The sequence below is a fragment of the Crotalus tigris genome, unplaced genomic scaffold (assembly GCF_016545835.1).
Source record: "Crotalus tigris isolate CLP2741 ecotype Arizona unplaced genomic scaffold, ASM1654583v1 scf7180000017622.5263843, whole genome shotgun sequence".
NCBI classification, from domain to species: Eukaryota; Metazoa; Chordata; class Lepidosauria; order Squamata; family Viperidae; genus Crotalus; species Crotalus tigris.
The window spans coordinates 3,798,345-3,817,490 of NW_024096517.1; the positions used below are offsets into that span (position 1 = coordinate 3,798,345).

Genomic DNA, 19,146 nt, shown 5'->3' on the forward strand with positions numbered 1-19,146 from the left:
TCCCCCATTTCCAAATCTGTCTATTTGTCTGTCTATCTGTCATCCATATCCATCCACTCATTCACCTACCTACCCACCCAGCTACCCACCCATCCATTTATCTAGACATCCATCCATCCAATTGTAACTCATGATAAAATGCTGTAAGACGGAGTATCTTTATTCAGGGAGGCATCCAATCGTGTTTCCTTCTTGGGAAGACCATCCCACTTCTTCTCATTCAACAGTTCTCCTTCTATTTTCTAAAGAGCTTTCTGGACCATGGCTAGATTGGGAAATGGGATCATTTAAGCAATTCATCTCAACACAGGTCTCTAACCTGAAATTATATTTTCATTTCTGCAATGTTCGGAATCCCCCTAAATCTGTTACCTCGTTCCTTTGATTCATGGACGGTGCCATTTAGCTATGTCAAAGTTCATCACTGGGGAAATGAGTCTGTAAATAAAAGGTAGGATGTCCTTGGGTAGAGGAGGAATTCTCATAGGGCAGGAATATGTTGAGTGAGCGACCTCTCTATCTACTGAGGTTTGAGATGCTTCCCGACTCACTTCCTGTTATAGAAACTCTGGCAGCTGCGGAGTGGCGCTCCAGCGAAGGACGTATTCTGGCTTGTTTCTCTGAGAATTAGACATCTGGCTCTTCTGATATACCAGAGGAGAACGTGGTATGTGGCTTACTGATAAACCGTGTCGCTGAGTCATGGCTGGGAGGTCTTTACGGAGATCCCCCTCTGGCTGGTAGCAGGTTGCTCGGCTCACCTCGTCACGACTTCTGGCTTAGCCTGAAAGAAAGACAGGAACAGCAAAGCAGCTTCCCACAAAGGGGGGGTTCAACCATGAAAGATCACCGTCTTCCCTAGAGAGTCCTTGCCCTAAAATATTACCCAGTGCCTCGTTGGGGAAGCCTGCTTGCAAACATACCGTGGTGGAAGGAACTTCTTGGCAGGGATTGGTGGCCAGCTAAAGAGAGAGGATGGCAAGTTGGCTTCGTAATCCCCTAAAGGAACCGGAGATTGAGCTGTTTGTAAAGGTCAGTTCCTCTTCGTTGGAAAGGTAGACTTTGGGGTCAGGTGTCGGGGGCCTTGTGCAGAAGAACAAGCAGGTTGTGGGGCAGAATAACAGAGGACTGGCAGATCCCAACAGCAAATCGTAAACGTAATGTGCATGGTTGTGGGTGGCTAAGACCTTTAAGTATAGAGTCTACAATGATAAAACTATGCTGCTACATTGATAGATTAAATTAAGGTTTCTGGACATTTGGTACTTAAGGAGCTCTATCTTATTAATTATTTGATGAAGGGCTTGGGTGTAGCCATTAAGAAATCTCCTATAAGAACTTGGCCTCTTGCTTGGAGCTGACCAAAAGTTCAAGAGCTCGTTTTGCTCATCAAAATACTTTTGGGGGACATCGACAGATGCTGTGTGAAGACCTCTTGGGATCTCATTGCAATTCATTCTTACTACTGGAGAAAGGTAAAAGTAGCACGGATGAGACGAGGGAGGGAGGATGAAAAACTCCTGTGAGATCTAACCAGAAATGACACTTTATCCTTAAGTGTCCCTGCACTGTTGTGTCATTGTGGTAATCCTGAACTCTGATACAAGAATTTGATCTGAGTTAGAATTCACAAGTAAACTTAACACTGTAGAGATGGAGTTTTCTTTCTCCACGTGTTAACCAACTTATGGGACACCAAAAGTCATTCTCTTTCTAATCCTTTTTAAATTATTCTTCCCTTTCCCTTCTCCCCCTCCCCTTCCAAAACAATTGTGTGCAAGTACCATACTCCGTACACTAATATGGTTCTGATGAAATGAGCTCATATCCATAAAAACTGATGCCACAATAAATTGGGTGGCATTTTAATAACATAGGTTGGCTTCACCTAGAAAAAAATTCCATCCTTACACTTATGTGTCAAGGCATCTTCATTCTTTCTATAGTTGTGGCTCATACCATTCACCTTAAACCCTTTCACAACTTCAGTTGTTTTGGGCTACAACTCCCTTCATCTCCAGCCTCTTCCTTTTTTCTGAATCAGAGTTTTGGGCAATGCTGTGGTTGTAAGTAACCACGGCAAATTTCTATTACTCAAAATCTGGACCGAAATACAATAAGGAGTTTTTGTTTTCCTTAATGGCCAGAGACGGATCTTCCTAGCTTGTCCCCCACAAATCCAAAGAGCAACTGATTTAAAAAACAGATGCAGCTCATCCTGTGGATTTCTGTAGCATACTGGACCAATGTTGCTCAACCATTTGCAACTTGAAGGTGCGTGGGCTTTCCCATCATGCTGGCTGGGGAATTCCGAGAGTTGATAGCCACACATCTTAAAGTTTGTCAAGGTTGAGATACACTCTAGCAGAAGATATTGTTTTCACTTGGTGATTTGGGTGAGCCATAATAATAATAATAATAATAATAATAATAATAATAATAATAATAATAATAATAATAATAAAGTTGGAAGGGACCTTGGAGGTCATCTGGTCCAACCCCCCGCTCAAGCAGGAAACCCTATACCATTTCAGACAAATGGCTGTCCAGTCTCTTCTTAAAAACTTCCAATGTTGGAGCATTCACTGCTTCTGGAGGCAGGTTGTTCCACTGGTTAATTGTTCTAACTGTCAGGAAGTTTCTCCTTAGTTCTAGGTTGCTTCTCTCCTTGATGAGTTTCCATCCATTGCTTCTTGTCCTGCCTTTGGGCGCTTTGGACAATAGCTTGACTAGTCTCCAAAGTGCCCAAATTATGGCCTGTAAACCAGGCTTTAAGCTTTAGCATGTTTGAGTGTTGAGCTGAATGTGACTGAAGTGTTTTTTAAAAAAAGATCCTTCAACAAATAAAGACCTCATGCAACGTGGGAACTGGCTAGGCTTCCTCATGTGTGCATCAGACCAGTCATTCTGCTTTCAGTGTCTTGATTCTCCCATTTGCTACAACTTGGCCCTCGGCTCTAGCTGGTGGACCAATGTTCAGTTCTGCAACAAAAACAGGCTTTTAAATTTTCCTCTACCTCCCAGCTAATGCTCTAAATTGGGACCCTAATCGGGAGAAAAAAATCTCTCTCTTTAATTTAATCTATCAAGTAGGGTTGCACAGGGAAGGAAGAGAAACAGAAATAAGCAACTTGGTGAGAAGTTCTTTCCACATTGTATGTTCAGAGTTTAAAAGAATAACTCACGGAAAAATCTGATTAGTTCAGCCACCACTTCCTTATAAGATCTAATCCAAAGGAATAGAAAAGGAAAAAACAGAGAAAGTCTCCCATGACTCTTAAGGAAAACATTTGTGTTTTCCTTCCACACCTTTCCTTCTGGGGTTTCCCCCCCCCCCTCCTCCTTTGCTGCAACCCAACAACACCAACAATTTGTGTTGTATCCAAGGTTCCCCACCGGGAGGACCTCCTGTGCTCAGCCATCCTTTATCTCATTTCCTGAACAACTCACAATCGCAAACTCCAAAGTTGAAGAGGGCTACAACAGGCTGGCAAGCTGCATTGGGAGTTTTCAGTATTGCTTTCACCCCTGATCCAGCCCGCACCTAAGGAAACGGAAATCATGTGCTATTTGCTTTGAAAACAGAACAAAACAACCACACTTGCTTTCAGTTAGGAAGGCCCTTTTCAAGCAGCAGGGATTGGCCTGAAGCAGGACCGGTTCTGAGCGCCAAAGATTTGAGGCCTTTGAACTATGGTGCTGGAGAAGACTCCTGCGAGTCCCTTGGACTGCAAGGCGTTCAAACCGGTCAGTCCTAGAGGAGATCAACCCCGACTGCTCTTTAGAAGGCCAGATCCTGAAGTTGAAACTCAAGTACTTTGGCCACCGAATGAGAAGGAAGGACTCACTGGAGAAGAGCCTAATGCTGGGAAAGATGGAGGGCAAGAGAAGAAGGGGACGACAGAGAAGGAGGTGGCTGGATGGAGTCACTGAAGCAGTAGATGTGAGCTTAAATGGACTCCAGAAGATGGTAGAGGACAGGAAGACCTGGAGGAATGTTGTCCATGGGGTCGCGATGGGTCGGACACAACTTCACAATTAACAACAACAACAAGGACCGGTTCGACCTTAGGAAAGAGCCCAAAGGGGGTTTTCCAAAAGGCAACTAGATTTTCTTGGTTATGTCCTTGAAAACATTTCGCTTCTCATCTAGATCTGAAAAAAAAAACTTCTTAGATGAGAAGCGAAAGGTTCTCAAGAAGAAGAAGAAGAACCCCCAAGAAAGTCCAAGTTGCCTTTTGAAAAGCACCTTTGGGACAACCGTGTCCTGAGTGACAGAGAATCTCCATAGGGTTCTGAAGAAGCAAGAGAAAGTGAGAAGCTCCTAATCTAGATCTCTCCTTCAAAGGGACAAATCTAAATCTACATTTTGGGTTCTCTCGAGTGAGCGAGAAGCCCTGTGAAATGCTTCTGTTGTGAAGAATGCAACCTTCATTTCTCCTCCATTGATCTTCGCTGTTCCACTTCTGGTGCTGTGGGGTTATTGGGAAGGTCATTTGAATTGTTGGGGTGGGGACTATCACACAATAGTTGTCCTGTTTAGAGGGGAAGGGTTTCCTGACTCATACAATGGCTTCCATCATGGGTGTGGCCATCAGGAATCAGGAGACTGACAAGGTTGCTTCTTACTCCTTTTTATTACTACTTATGAGTAATTCCTGCTCCCAGTTGTATCTGCCTCTTGTTTCTGGGTAGTGGGTGGACGGAGGGGTCCTTGGCCCTTGGTAGGTGCTTTCTTGCAGATATTTCATTACCCAAACTAGGTAACATCATCAGTGCTAGTCTCGTCTGGTCTCGTCTCATGTCGTAAATGCAAGACCTAGAAAGGGGGAATTTATTAAGTTAAATTTAGAAAGATTAAAAACTTTAATAAAAACATAAATTTATACAGTTCTAGTCCAATGCTGGACCACCGTGATGGCAGGGATATTCCCGATCAGCAAGCCATTCTTGTGTGCATATCGTCCCAGGGGACAAGATGGATAATTCTTTGAATAGTGCCACATTCACAGTAAATATCCTTGTCCTCTGGAAGAAACTCTTATTTTCCATGTGGTCTTTCGTTTAGCCAAACCAGTGCACCGTCTATTTAAATATCTCTAAACCATCTACTTCACCTTGGAGCCTCCAGGCAAGTCCACATTGCCATAGTTTTTACTCCTGGAACCCAGAAGCAGGGTCAAGGCAGACCCTGGACATTTTTACTGCAACCATCCCAAAAATGCAGCAATAAAGCAGATAACAGTAATAGTAATAGTAGTAAAGTTGGAAGGGACCTTGGAGGTCATCTAGTCCAACCCCCTGCTCAGGCAGGAAACCCTATACCATTTCGGACAAATGGCTGTCCAGTCTCTTCTTAAAAACTTCCAGTGTTGGAGCATTTACTGCTTCTGGAGGCAAGCTGTTCCACTGATTAATTGTTCTCACTGTCAGGAAGTTTCTCCTTAGTTCTAGGTTGCTTCTCTCCTTGATGAATTTCCACCCGTTGCTTCTTGTCCTGCCTTCAGATGCTTTGGAAAATAGCTTGATTCTCTCTTCTTTATGGCAGCCCCTGAGATATTGGAATACTGCTATCATGTCCCCCCTTGTCCTTCTCTTCACTAAACTAGACATACCCAATTCCAGCAACCGTTCCTTATATGTTTTAGCCTCCAGTCCCCTAATCATCTTTGTTGCTCTTCTCTGTACTCTTTCTAGAGTCTCAACATCTTTTTTACATCGTGGTGACCAAAACTGGATGCAGTATTCCAAGTGTGGCCTTACCAAGGCATTGAAGAGGATGCCCTCTTCACTAATAGAGAGGATGGCCCTGAAGTAGAGAGGAAAGATCCATTATCAAGGCAACAAGCCTGGCTTAAACCCATATGATGAAAGAGATTTATGAAAGTATCTAAGACAGATGCCCACTTAATGAAGATAAAAGTGGGAGGAGAGGACAAACATCCAGACTCGGAAGAGTCTGTTACTCTGGCTATTCTAATAAATGCAATAATGTAGCTTTAGAGGTACAAGGTGCTCATTTCTCAACCTGGTCTACCTAGAGAGGCTGACAGCATGAGCACTTCCAGCATCAGGAAAGCTGGACAATTTGGGTCCAATCTACTTGCTTGTCATGGGGAAAGTGTCACTCAGAACAAATACGTCGCTTTTTTATTTTGCTTTGTTGTTGTTGTTTTTTTCCTATGGCAGGCTGGCTTGGATGGACAGAACATCGGAAACTGCCCGTTCTGTCAAAGCCTCTTTATGGTGTTGTGGCTCAAAGGTGTCAGATTTAATGTCACCACTGTGGATATGACAAGGTGAGAGAGACGAAAAGGCATTCGCCTTTCACTGCAAACACACCTAAGGTCTTGTACTGAAACCATACGAGAATCGGAAAATGACTTATTGAATTCTTTATCGGCCAAGTGGGATTGGACACACAAGGAATTTGTCTTCAGCACGTAAGCGCTCAGTGTACATTAAAAAAAAACCCGCAAAGTGATAAGTCACAGATCACAAATCATAAGATACGATCATAAATCATAAGATACAAACGACTGATCAATCATAAGATACCAATAGTAGAGGGTAGTTGGAAAGAGGAGAGATGGGAAAGAGGAGAAGATGACAAGGATAACAGCGACACAGCCTACTACCTGGTTGAATATTATTAGTGGGAGTGTGCACTTGTATCAAATCCTGAAATATATACCAAGAAAAAAATCTGGACAAAAATGGCTAGGTTTGTGAAAAGATAGTTAAAAGAGGCAGCGTATCTGGGAGGAAAAGCTCCATTGCAGACATATTTAACAGAATAACAGAACAGAATAACAGAGTCAGAAGGGACTTTTAAGGTCTTCTAGTCCAACCCCCTGCTCAAGCAGGAAACCCTAGACCATTTCAGACAAATGATGGTCTAATCTCTTCTTGAAAACCTCCAGTGATGAGGGAGGGATGGAGGGAAGGAGGGAGGGAGGGAAGGAAGGAAGGAAGGAAGGAAGGAAGGAAGGAAGGAAGGAAGGAAGGGAGGGAGGAAGGATAGCAGACTAACAGAATCAGAAGGGACTTTGAAGGTCTTCTAGTCCAACCTCTTGCTCAGGCAGGAAACCCTATGCCATTTCAGACAAATGGTTGTACAAGTGTCCACCAAAACATAGGCAAATGTAGATATTTTTCAAGATCAGCAAAGTGAAATTGACATCTCTGTCTACCCTTGCAGGTGGATCTCTAGGCAATCTTAGGAGTTGAATGAAGAATGAACTAAAAAAGAAGAAGGGGGTGGTAGTAAGGTGGGGAGATAAAACCAAGGTCAGGAGCATCGTTATTTATTTTTTCTTTCTTCCTCTCTGTTGTAATTTCCATTTAGGAAACCTGATGAGCTGAAGGATTTGGCTCCAGGCACCAACCCTCCATTTTTAGTGTTCAACAAGGAGTTGAAAACAGATTTTCTGAAGATTGAGGATTTCCTGGAGCAGACCCTCTCGCCACCTAAGTATCTTCTTTTCCAATTTCCAATGTCCATTCCGTTTCTTACTCCATGCTACAAATTTATTTGCAAAGAATGCCTCTGCTCTGTCTTTTTCACCCTACTTCAGATGTGCATTCTTGGCAGACTCTATTGTGGAGGGGAAAAAAAGGTTTTTGGGGGATTTTGATGTTCAAAGTCATGTTCCAAACAAGGCTAAATCTAAATACAGAATAATAGAGAGTTGGAAGGGACCTTGGAGGTCATCTAGTCCAACCCTCTGCTCAAGCAGGAGACCCTCTATCATTTTGGACAAATGGTTGTCCAATCTCTTCTTAGAAACCTCCAGTGATGGAGCACCCACAACTTCTGGAGGCCAGCTGTTCCATTGGTTAATTGTTCTCCCTGCTAGGAAGTTTCTCCTTAATTCTTGGTTGCTTCTCTCCTTGATTAGTTTCCATCCATTGTTTCTTGTCTTCTGGTGCTTTGCAAAATAAATTGACTCCCTCTTCTCTGTGGTAGCCCTTCCAATATTGGAACACTGCTATCATGTCACCCAATAGTCCTTCCTTTCTCTAGACTAGCCGTACCCAATTCCTGCAACCGTTCTTCGTATGTTTTAGCCTCCAGGTCCTTAATTATCTTAGTTGCTCTTCTCTGCACTTTTTCCAAAGTCTCAGCATAAGGTTGGGCACATTCACCGGTCTGCTTTGCTCAGTGTTATTTAACCTTGATTAGTTTCCATCCATTGTTTCTTGTCTTCTGGTGCTTTGGAAAATAAATTGACCCCCTCTTCTCTGTGGTAGCCCCTCCAATATTGGAACACTGCTATCATGTCACCCCATAGTCCTTCCTTTCTCTAGACTAGCCGTACCCAATTCCTGCAACCGTTCTTCGTATGTTTTAGCCTCCAGGTCCTTAATTATCTTAGTTGCTCTTCTCTGCACTTTTTCCAAAGTCTCAGCATAAGGTTGGGCACATTCACAAGTCTGCTTTGCTCAGTGTTTTTTAACCTCTGCCTGGAAATTTGGCCATCGGAGCCCTGCTTAACACTGAAGGACCGAAAAGACAAAGAGGCAGAGGTGACCTCAGGCAGAGAGGCTGCGATCCGATGTTCCCGATGAGAGAGGGACAGCTTGCAAGAGCCATCTGTTTCCCACCAGGATCGGGGAGGAAATGGGGTGGCCAGAGAGAGGAAAAACAAGGCAGGGAAGTTGACTATCGGACAGAGGACACATGGGAGGGCTCTAGGGGAAAGGGAAAGCTGGCCGAGCTTTCTTGCAAGGAGGCCCAAAGGCTGCAAGAATGGGCACCTTTGTGGTTAGGTGGGTGGTTTGGTGTTTCTTGGCAGAGCCACGGAGGCAGGGATGTTCCAGAAAAGTCCCGTCCCTCCCTCTCTCTTTGAAGGATTGAAAACTAGCCAGGGAGCCAAAAGAAACGCTCGGCTCCAAAGGTTTGGAGGCAGCCAAGATGTGCTCATTGTTGGCAACCAGTGTCTGAATTGTCTGACTGCAGCTGCAGTAAACAGGAGGCTCTTTAAAGGACAAGAGCCCCAAAGGAGAGCATTCCTTGCAGTGTGTCACATGGCTGTGTGTGTGTGTGTGTGAGAGAGAGAGAGAGAGAGAAAGAGAGAGAGGGAGGGAGACAGAAAGAGAGAGAGACAGAGAGAGGGAGGGAGGGAAAGAGAGACAGAGGAAGGGAGGGAGGGTGAGAGAGGGAGGAAGAGAGAGGGAGGGAGAGAGAAAGAGAGGGAGAGAGAGAGAAAGAGAGGGAGAGAGGGAGGGAAAGAGGGAAAGAGAGAGAGGAAGGGAAGGCGAGGGAGAGGGAGGGAGGGAGAGAGAGATAGAGAAAGAGAGGGAGAGAGAGAGAAAGAGAGGGAGAGAGGAAGGGAGGGAGGGAAAGAGAGACAGAGGAAGGGAGGGAGAGGGGGAGAGAGGGAGGGAGAGAGGGAGAGAGAGAGAGAGACATAATCTGCCTTTTCTAAAGGAACAGGCAGTTCATGCCCGCCCCCTCTCTCATACACATACACACACAAACACACACACATACACACAATCACAGGAACTGCAGTCAATGAAATAGGATTGTAATAATGCGTGCCCTTCCAACGTCTCGGACTACAAAACTCATAAAACTCAGGGCCACATATAAATTTAATACATAAACAATGGTGGGAACCCATTTGACAAGGGACCAGAGTGGGGAAACTGCCCTAGATTGTACCAGGAGAATCTTGTTCTTTTCAATGCTCTCAGCTTCTCAGTTACATTAGGGAAGCTCACCCGGAAGGCACTAAAAGGTCCAGAGGCAAATGGAAGGACATGGAAGTAGATGACATGCTAATGTTGCTCTCTAGTGGCTGAAATTTTTAATTTCTTGTAATTTACCTATCTCTTTTCTGCTTAGCCTGAACCCTGAACACCTCCATCTATCTCCTTCTATTCCCAGATGCAGAAGACCTGCAACCTTTAAAAATTCCCAATGCTCATAAGGAGATTTTAAGTGATGCTCTTTTCCATCCAGTCTACAGTAGTTCTCTTACTTTGCAATGGTAGAGAGAGAATGTTCTTATTTCCAGTTGGAATACTGCATCCAGTTTTGGTCACCATGATGTAAAAAAGATATTGAGACTCTAAAAAGAGTACAGAGAAGAGCAACAAAGAGGATTAGGGGACTGGAGGCTAAAGCATATAAGGAACGGCTGCTGGAATTGGGTATGTCCAGTTTAACGAAGAGAAGGGCGAGGGGGACATGATAGCAGCCTTCCAACATCTCAGGGACTGCCCCAAAGAAGAGGGAGTCAAGCTATTTTCCAAAGCGCCTGAAGGCAGGACAAGAAGCAACAGATGGAAACTAATCAAGGAGAGAAGCAACCTGGAACTGAGGAGAAACTTCCAGACAGTTAGAACAATTAACCAGTGGAACAACCTGCCTCCAGAAGCTGTGAATGCTCCAACACTGGAAGTTTTTAAGAAGAGACTGGACAGCCATTTGTCTGAAATGTATAGGGTTTCCTGCCTGAGCAGGGGGTTGGACTAGATGACCTCCAAGGTCCCTTCCAACTATTATGTTTTATTCATTAGACATGAAACTCAGTCAACTGAACATTCAAATTGGCTGGTGCTGATGGTTGACATGGGTTGCTACCAGCATCCTTCCAACTATTATTATTATTGTTGTTGTTATTGTTATTATTTAGGGCTCTGATTATTCAGATTTTTGATCTCCGGTGTATCATCGTAACCCTGCTTTAAAAATCTTGTCTCACTGTTCTTCAGAGATTGATTTCTAAAAACGGTGATTTTGAAGCAAAGGTGTTGTGTTATTCCTTGGCGTGGTAGAAAATTAACTTCGCATTTCTTGTTAATAAGGTACCCACAGCTCACTCCCCGAAACAAGGAGTCCATGGATGTGGGCAGAAACATTTTTGCCAAATTCTCCACGTACATCAAGAACCCCCATAAAGAAGCAAATAAAAGTAAGGAAGAGGGAAAAACATACGCATGTTTTTCTTGTGATCATAAAATTGGGCACAACTCACTTAACAACCCCACTGTGGTCATAAATCAAGGACTACCTATAACCCACTAGAAGTGAAAGATGGTTCATTGTTTTTTCTTGTGCTTCAGATCTGGAAAGAGCTTTGCTGAAAGAGTTCCATCGCTTGGATGATTACTTAAGAAACCCACTGCCTGAAGAAACTGACCAGAATTGTGCTAAAGATCTTCTGATTTCCGAAAGGAAATTCTTGGACGGAAACCAGATGACGTTAGCAGACTGCAACCTTCTCCCCAAACTCAACATCATCAAGGTGAATGCTTCTCGCTCTTTGATGGCCTTCATCTCCGTTTCTCAGATGGGTTTCAACCCCGTGAGTCCCGTTTTCCTTTCTCATCCAGATTTGTGGTGAAGGAGTTTGATATTGAATTAGAACAACCAAAACCTTTGAGTTTCAGTCTCTTCCGTCTCTACTTTATGGTTCCCACCCCCGCTTTTTTTTGAAAAAAGAAATAAATGAAAAACATATATCTGAATAGCAAATAAACTTATATACATATACTCCCTTTTTATGACCCTGTAATCCAGTGGTTCTCAACCTTTTTAATGCCGCGACCCCCAACCGGTTGTAAGTCGAGGACTACTCAACCAGTCGTAAGTCAAGGATATTCAATTGGTGCAGCACCATTTGCAGAATGGGACTTTTGGCGGGCTCAGCAGGGCAGAGACAGCCTGGACAATTCCTATTGGCTTTGAAAGCCAATAGAATTAGACTCTATTCAAGAGAGTCTATTCTATTGGCTTTCAAAAGCCAATAGAATAAAAGGGAGTAGCACAGCTAAGGAAAAGGGGGAAAAAATGGCGGACTGCATTGTTTGGCGACCCCCATGAAATGGTTGTTTGACCCCAAATGGGGTCCTGACCCACAGGTTGAGAACCACTGCTGTAATCCCTTACAGGGTAAAGTCAGGGCGACTGGATCTGGATCCAAAAGAACCAATTGCTTGGGCGTCCAGTCGCTACCCTGGCACTCGACCAAACAGAGTGATCTGCTCATTTTCTCATCGACATCTTTTACATCATTGGTTCTCCCCAATTTCTAGGTTGCCGCCAAGAGGTATCGCAACTTTGAAATCCCTCTGGAGATGACTGCACTATGGCGCTATCTCCACCAAGCTTATGCCCGGAATGAGTTCAGCCACACTTGTCCAGCTGACGAGGAGATCGAACGCACCTACGCCAGCGTGGCTAAGAAGATGAGCTAAAGACCAAGATCTGGAAGTTGGTGCCTGCAAAGGTCTACCAGGGAATTGGGTGTGCAGTATTGACCCCAAACTGAATAGTCTTCACATACTAGCCTTTTAAAAAAAAAATCCTTATATTTTTAAGGGGAGAATAATTGTACTCGTCTTTGTCTGCCATACCTTTTGTTCTTGAGTTGACCATATTTGAGAGATTCTTCTCTTGGAGTTTCTTCACCTGCATGTACTCCTTTTCATGGAGCAAAGGTAACTAAATCTGACCCTCAATGTTCTCGTTTCTGCTAAGAGATTCCAGGTCAACAAGACATTTCTTCAAGACTTCCAGAAATATGAACCGTCAACTGATAAAACACTGCCCTGTTGAAGATGATTATGTGTCTCTGTGCAGGGAAGGATATTTTTTTTCATCCAGGTTCCTAGGTTGGTTCTAGGTTGGGGTTTATAAATAGCCTGAGTGCCATCCTTGCAGTTTCTTCTCTTGAACACCAAAGGTGCCCCTTTCTGGTTGATCAGAAGCAGCTCTGGAAAACATCTGCACATGCTGCAATTGAGCAGATCCTGTCCTGTTGAGGATCCTTGTCCTTCTCTTGGGTGGGTTGAAGCAAGCAGTGAGGGAGGTAGGATTACATCGTCTCTTGCTGCCTTGCTCTTCCTGCCCTTTCTTGTTTTCGTGCTGATCCGCAGCCTGCAGCTAGAGAAGACTCAGATAGCTCATTTCACAGGTCTCAAGTGACTTGCTGGGAGAGAACTCTTAAAATTGGGGCAAGGGCACACGCTGGGGCTGTAGGTTCTCCACCTCTGCTTGAAGTCTTTTGGGTGGTTGGCCGGTGTCAATGTTCTCTGCTCTTAGCAGGAAGAGCTGCTAAAAGTAAACAGAGTGCAACTGTGGTGTAACCCTTCTTCCTTAGCTGGGCAGAGGAGTGGGTGGGGTTTGCCTGCCTTAAACTTGTGAAAATATATTGGCAGGGCAGCTATGTAGGCTTGAAAAGGAAACCAAGAGCTGGGAAAGCAGGCAGGCAGGAAACAGCAAGTTATTCTTCTTCTTGTGCCATATCCGTTATCGGCGATCATGTTGGCGATCCCGTTTTTATCAGCAGCTGCACGAAAAAGTGCTGCTGAGTTTTGTCCAAACCAGTCCCTTAGATTTTAAAGCCATGAAAACCATCAAAATCTAAACAGCAAGTAGCAGATCTCAAACCTGGAAACTGACACCCATAAGATCAAACCCAGTTAGCTCTAAGCTTCCTCACTTCACTCTTATAAATTCAGGACTTGCTGGCTCTGCTCAGCGCTGCAGAGGTCTTAAGAGTGGAGCCAAGTCTTCAGATCAGTTATTGCAATCGGACAAAACTGTCTTTGATGGCTTGTGTTTGTTTGGTTTTTTTTTTCAAGATTTAAGAGTGTAGAGCATTTAATCTTGGGACATGACCTTGAAGGATTTGGTGGGAAAAGGAACAAGGACCCAGATGGGTTAGACAGTGGTACAGAGTAATTGATATATATAACTTTTTCTTTCTTTCTTTCTTTCTTTCTTTCTTTCTTTCTTTCTTTCTTTCTTTCTTTCTTTCTTTCTTTCTTCTTCTTCTTCCTCCTCCTCCTCTTCCTCTTCCTCCTCTTCCTCTTCCTCTTCCTCTTCCTCTTCCTCTTCTTCTTCTTCTTCTTCTTCTTCTTCTTCTTCTTCTTCTTCTTCTTCTTCTTCTTCTTCTTCTTCTTCTTCTTCTTCTAAAAAAAGGGTGTTCATTTCTTCTTTTCCCTTTCAACTCCATGAAAGCTATTCTAGGGCTTGTAGGGATGTTTCGTCCCTAATGGTCAGCAGCTGGATCCTTGAAATCCAGAGATGTGGATATTCCTGGGGGCAATGTTGTAAAAGGGATACAGGCTCACTGGCACTCAGGATCAGCAAATAGCCCAACCTAGTTTTAAATACAGGTAGTCTTCATTTAGTGACCACAATTGGGACCAGCAATTTGGTCGTTAAGCGAGGAAGTTGTTGATTGACACTGTGATGTATGTATGATCTTACTTCAGCTTTCCTTTGCTTTACAAACCTGTGAACGTCACAGACGCAAGGATTGGTCGCAAGGTTACTTTTTCATCGAGGTCATAACTTCAAGCTCAGTCACTAAATGAGGCAGTTATTAAACGAGTGCTACCTCTAATAGAGGACACTGACACCCTCCGATGGAGGTGGAAACAGATCTGTGTATGACTGGGGTGACTGACTGCAAGACGTCCATAAACCTAGTTTGTACATTATCCTAAACCTAAACCATAATAGGGTATGCTTGTTTTTATCTCAGCATGACATGCAAGTCAATGTGGTTTATTTAACAAGCTTTGTTTAAAAAAAAAAAAATACTGGCTTCGCTTTACATGCCAGTCAAGCCGTGGCTTGTCTGGTTAGAACTTTAGGGAACTGTTATAATCCTGTTTACCGTTTTGTACCATTTTCAAGCTCCTTGCAATCAAGGCTTTGCCTTGGGACCTCTCTTGGGGGTGGGGTGGGTGAGGGGAACAAGTGTTTTGCAAGTTAAAGTTGTCCACCATATAAATAGGTAACGTAACAAGATACTATAGATCAGGGTGCCCAACCCTGGCAACTTTAAGACTTGTGGACTTCAACTTCCAAAATTCCCCAGCCAGCTTGCTTGTCCACAAGTCTTAAAGTTGCCAAGCTTGGACACCCCCTGCTGTAGATAAATAAGAATTGTCTTTGCAAAGCAAAGAGACAGATATTCATAAAGTCCTGGGAAACTGATAGGATTGAAGAGGGAAAGGCTTCGTTGAATCTAAGTCAGTGATGGCGAACCTTTTAGAGACTGAGTGCCCAAACTGCAACCCAAAACCCACTTATGCATCATTGGGTGCCGGGTGGGCGTGGCCCATTGGGTGGGTGTGGCCCATTGGGTGGGCGTGGCTGCAGTTGTAATGGAAGACTGGGTGGGACTAAAAAGTTCAATCAATCAATTCCAACTTTGCAAGGTCTTTTTTTTTCCCGCAAGAAATTGACTGATTGGACCTTTTTTTTTTTTGTACACGGCGGCGGAGGCCTAAAGCGAAAAGTTTTTATAAAACCCAGCTGAAGGCCTAGGACTGGGGCTACGGCACACGTGCCCACAGAGAGGGCTCTGAGTGCCGTCTCTGGCACCCGGGCCACAGGTTCACCACCACTGACCTAAGTCATCTCTCTGAGTTCCTTATGCAAGACACGCATTAGCAGTCACAAAACACTAAGCCACACTATCTCAAAGAGCTTTTCAATTTCCTTTGTGGCAACAAGGAAAGGAACATCCTGGCCTTCCCCCCCCCCCAATATAGATGTGCCTGTTTACTTTGTATTTCTGTAATGATAATAAACTTTATTTTATATACAACCTCACTGCTGACTTAGATGTTATATATCAGACATGTCAAACACAAGGCTCGGGGGCCGGATGCGGCCCGTGAAGTGGTTTCATGTGGCCTGTGAAGCCATCCTGGAAACAGTGAGGGAACGGCCCCCACTGCCTTGGCCCTGGCCCAGGCCGGCCGGGAGCCAATGTACAATTTTGTGGTGGCCATCTATGCTGAAATGCATTCAGTCTTAGCTCCACAAGGCCATCTGGAAACAGCGAGGAACCAGCCCCTGCCGCGTTAGCCCCGCCCTCTGGGTGCATGCTGGGGAGGTGTCATCCTTTGTGAGGAATGAAGAAATGGACCATGCCTTGGCGCTTGGCCTGGTCCCATCCCCTTCTGCCAGAGACTCTCAGATCTGTCCCACTCCTGCCCAGGCCCCCACAGTCACCCTTGATGCGAACGATGTAGAGCTGGCCATGCCTACCCAGTAGGCCACACCCACTCCATCCATGCCCACTAAGTAGGCCGCATTCACCCGGCCCCCAGAGGTCAACTGCAATGCTGATGTGGCCCTCAATGAAATTGAATTTGACACCCCTGTTATATATGATAACTACTGATATGTAAAGTAAACAGGCGGGTTCAAAGTGTTCCTTCCATCAAAGAAAAAAACTCAGCTAAAAGGTAGCCAGTTTGGAAGATATTAAGGCCACACATTGCATGCAAAAATGCAGAGATCCAACGGAAAAGATCTTCCAGAAATAATGTCCCAACGGTGCTTTTTTAAAAGTCAAGTTTTTGCTTCTCATCCAGGAAGCTTCCTCGGTTCTGGCTGAATGGTGGGGAACGGAAAGATTTATATTCCTTTGCAGTCATCTGGTCATTAGTACTCTCTGTGAGTGATGACTGCAGGGAATATAAATCCTTTCATTCTCCACCATTCAGTCAGAACTGAAGAAGCTTCTTGGATGAAAAGGAAAACGTCTTCAAGGAAAAACAAACGAAGTCCAGTTGCCTTTTGAAAAAGCACCTTTGGGACAACCATGATCTGAATGACTGAGAATTTCCATAAGACTTCCAGAAATAATGGAACCCTTTTAAAGCTCACTATTATAGAAATTGCTTAAGATTGGATGCAAATGGGATTTGATATCGCAAACCAAAATAAGACGGTAAGCCAGCCTTTCCCCTACAATGCCACTTCATTCTGAGTAGTTTTCATCTGATAAAAGAACTCAGGCTAAGCCACCCCACCCAATATTTACAAAACCAGTAAAACAGGAAGGAGCACAAGGCTAGCAATATTCTTCCAGCTTATTGAGCATCATAAATCTGTCAGAAAGGCTGTTGAACTTTGCTTTCTTCCTCCTTGCCCCAAAAGCAAAATTAAATCTTATCTCCTGCGGTTCATGAGAAGGATGTGTCAGCCTGCAGTTTCAAGTATGACTTATTAAAAAATGAATAGCTAAAGTTTCAGGAGAAGAGCCCTGATAGACTGTGGTAGCCACAAATCAGAAGGTCTCCGGTAACATCTTTTCAGAAGAATAAAATTCATTGAAAGCATAAACTTTCACGAACTATGACTCACTTCATCCAATGTGGAGGATCTACCGGCTTCGTCAGATGCGTGGAGCTTTTGCAGTTGACGAAATGAGCGGTAGGATCTTTTTAAATCAAATCTGTATATCTGAAAAGATGCTACCTGGAGCCAGCGGTGTGCTGCAGCTGCCAAAAAAGCCAACATAGTTCTAGGCTGCTTTAACAGAGGAATAGAATCAAGATCACCTGAAGTGTTAATACCACTTTATAAGTGTGGTAAGGTCACACTTGGAATACAGCATCCAGTATTGATCGCCACGATGTAAAAAAAAAAGATGTAGAGACTCTAGAAAGAGTGCAGAGAAGAGCAACGCAGATGTTCAGGGGACTGGAGGCCAAAACAAATAAAGAACGGTTGCTGGAATTTGGTATGTCTAGTTTAATGAAAAGAAGGACCAGGGATGACAGGATAGCAGCGTTCCAATCTCTAAGGAGCTGCCACAAAGAAGAGGGGGTCAATTCACAGAGATCAGATGTGTTTTATTTACAATGCAATGCAAAGTATTTAATCGTGACCACCGATTAAGTTAAATGGGGAAGGGATGAGTGGCTGTAAAAATGAAAACCCAATTTCTGGAAGGCTTGATCTGAAGATGTTCTTCTGGGGGTGGAGATCGTGGTTTAAGCAGACAAGGCACAGCTGTTTCCCAAGTTCAGTTGGTGACACAATACTTCCAGAAACAAGCTGAAAAAGAAAAAGAATAATCTGGTGTTTCTTTTCCTTTGGAAAGGAATTCTGCTGTTAGAATGGGAAGACTATGAGTTCTCTTTGTCCTCCAACAAGCTTCCACTGATTGGCTGAGAATTAGGGGGATTAGAGTCCGCACATCGGGGGCGGATTATGATAGAGGAAACTCTCCTATGGGGAGATTTAAATCAAAGCAATCAATCTCCCTGAATTCTCCCCCCCCCAATCTTATCCTCATCCAGGTGCGAGATGTGTTTCCACCTATGCAGTCAGCTCCCCCCACCACCAACAACAACATTGTTAACTATGGGCAAAAAGTAGTCCCTCAGTGGTATTCATGTCAATCTACAATGACATCAGTATGACAAAACACGAGTCACAATCACAATGGGCAGATGGTGTAATTACGTATTGTGGTCATGACATCTGATCCAATACGTCAGTCCCATCATTTACATGATGAAGGCATGCTATACGGATCATCCTACGCCCCTCTAGCCCCCGTGCGTAGGTTCTACTTCAGGAGTAATAAATAGTTGGCACTTCTATGTGCTTGTTTGGGGCCCGTTTTTAAAAAAGGAAACACACCTGGTTTCACTTCAGCGGTGTAGGACATCCTTTCCACTCTTATTTTTAAGAATTGAATTTTAAAAAAAACAACAACTCCCCAATGCAAATCTTTTGCTTGTGCTACAACATCAAGATTCTTTGAGATCTGCAAGTAAGCTTCGGGGCCAGGTGTGTGTGACCTGAGAGTCAATAGCTGTGGATTGCCCATCCTTGTTCTATATGGGCGACACTTCCTCCAACCTAGCTAATTTTGGTTGATCTCTAAGCCAGATCTGTCTGCTTAGTATTTGGGTGGGAGATCACCAGGAAGTCCAAGAACTGAAGCCTAATTTTTTTTTTATTGAAAATTTTTAAAAGTTTTTACAAATAACAAAGAAAAAACAACAACAAACAAGAAAAACAAAACAAAACAACCCTCACCCAACCCCTCCCAAACCACCCCCTCCATCCCCCCCCTGAGCTTCCCAGAGCTGAATATAGGCTTAATTAAAATTTTAAGAAACCTAAACAAATTTTAACAACTTATAAAATAGTTAGTAATAAAATATGTATGACATAAACATTAAGAAAAAAAAATACTTAGAAAGAAAAAAAAAGAAGAAAGAAAGAGAAAAAGAAATAGGAAAAAGAAAAAAAAGAAAGAAAAAAAGAGAAAACAATCTATAAAATATCAAAAATTATATACAAGTTACAAAAAAGCTAAATAATATTTTTTTATGTCCAATTTATGTTGTACAAAATTTATC

The 19,146-nt window shown here is 43.7% G+C and overlaps 1 protein-coding gene and 1 long non-coding RNA gene across 3 annotated transcripts; one reads left to right on the top strand and one right to left on the bottom strand.

Moving 5' to 3' along the window:
- Positions 1 to 99: 99 nt before the first annotated feature.
- On the top strand, positions 100 to 12,318 carry CLIC2 (chloride intracellular channel 2). Of its 2 annotated transcripts, none has more exons than XM_039331215.1 (6): positions 100 to 1,032; positions 6,190 to 6,299; positions 7,349 to 7,474; positions 10,819 to 10,925; positions 11,077 to 11,318; positions 12,049 to 12,318. In XM_039331215.1, exons 1-6 carry the CDS (start codon positions 976 to 978, stop codon positions 12,208 to 12,210), a joined length of 804 nt encoding a protein of 267 aa, XP_039187149.1. In that variant the 5' UTR covers positions 100 to 975; the 3' UTR covers positions 12,211 to 12,318. The 2 variants fall into 2 exon arrangements, with proteins under 2 accessions (XP_039187149.1, XP_039187158.1); XM_039331224.1 differs by having other exon boundaries at positions 108 to 1,032; positions 11,077 to 11,258.
- Positions 4,626 to 12,504, bottom strand: LOC120302591. The gene is made up of 2 exons (XR_005555172.1): positions 12,370 to 12,504; positions 4,626 to 4,819 (listed from the first exon to the last, which is right to left on the bottom strand). It is a non-coding gene; the product is annotated as an uncharacterized LOC120302591 (long non-coding RNA).
- Between the last annotated feature and the right edge of the window lie 6,642 nt (positions 12,505 to 19,146).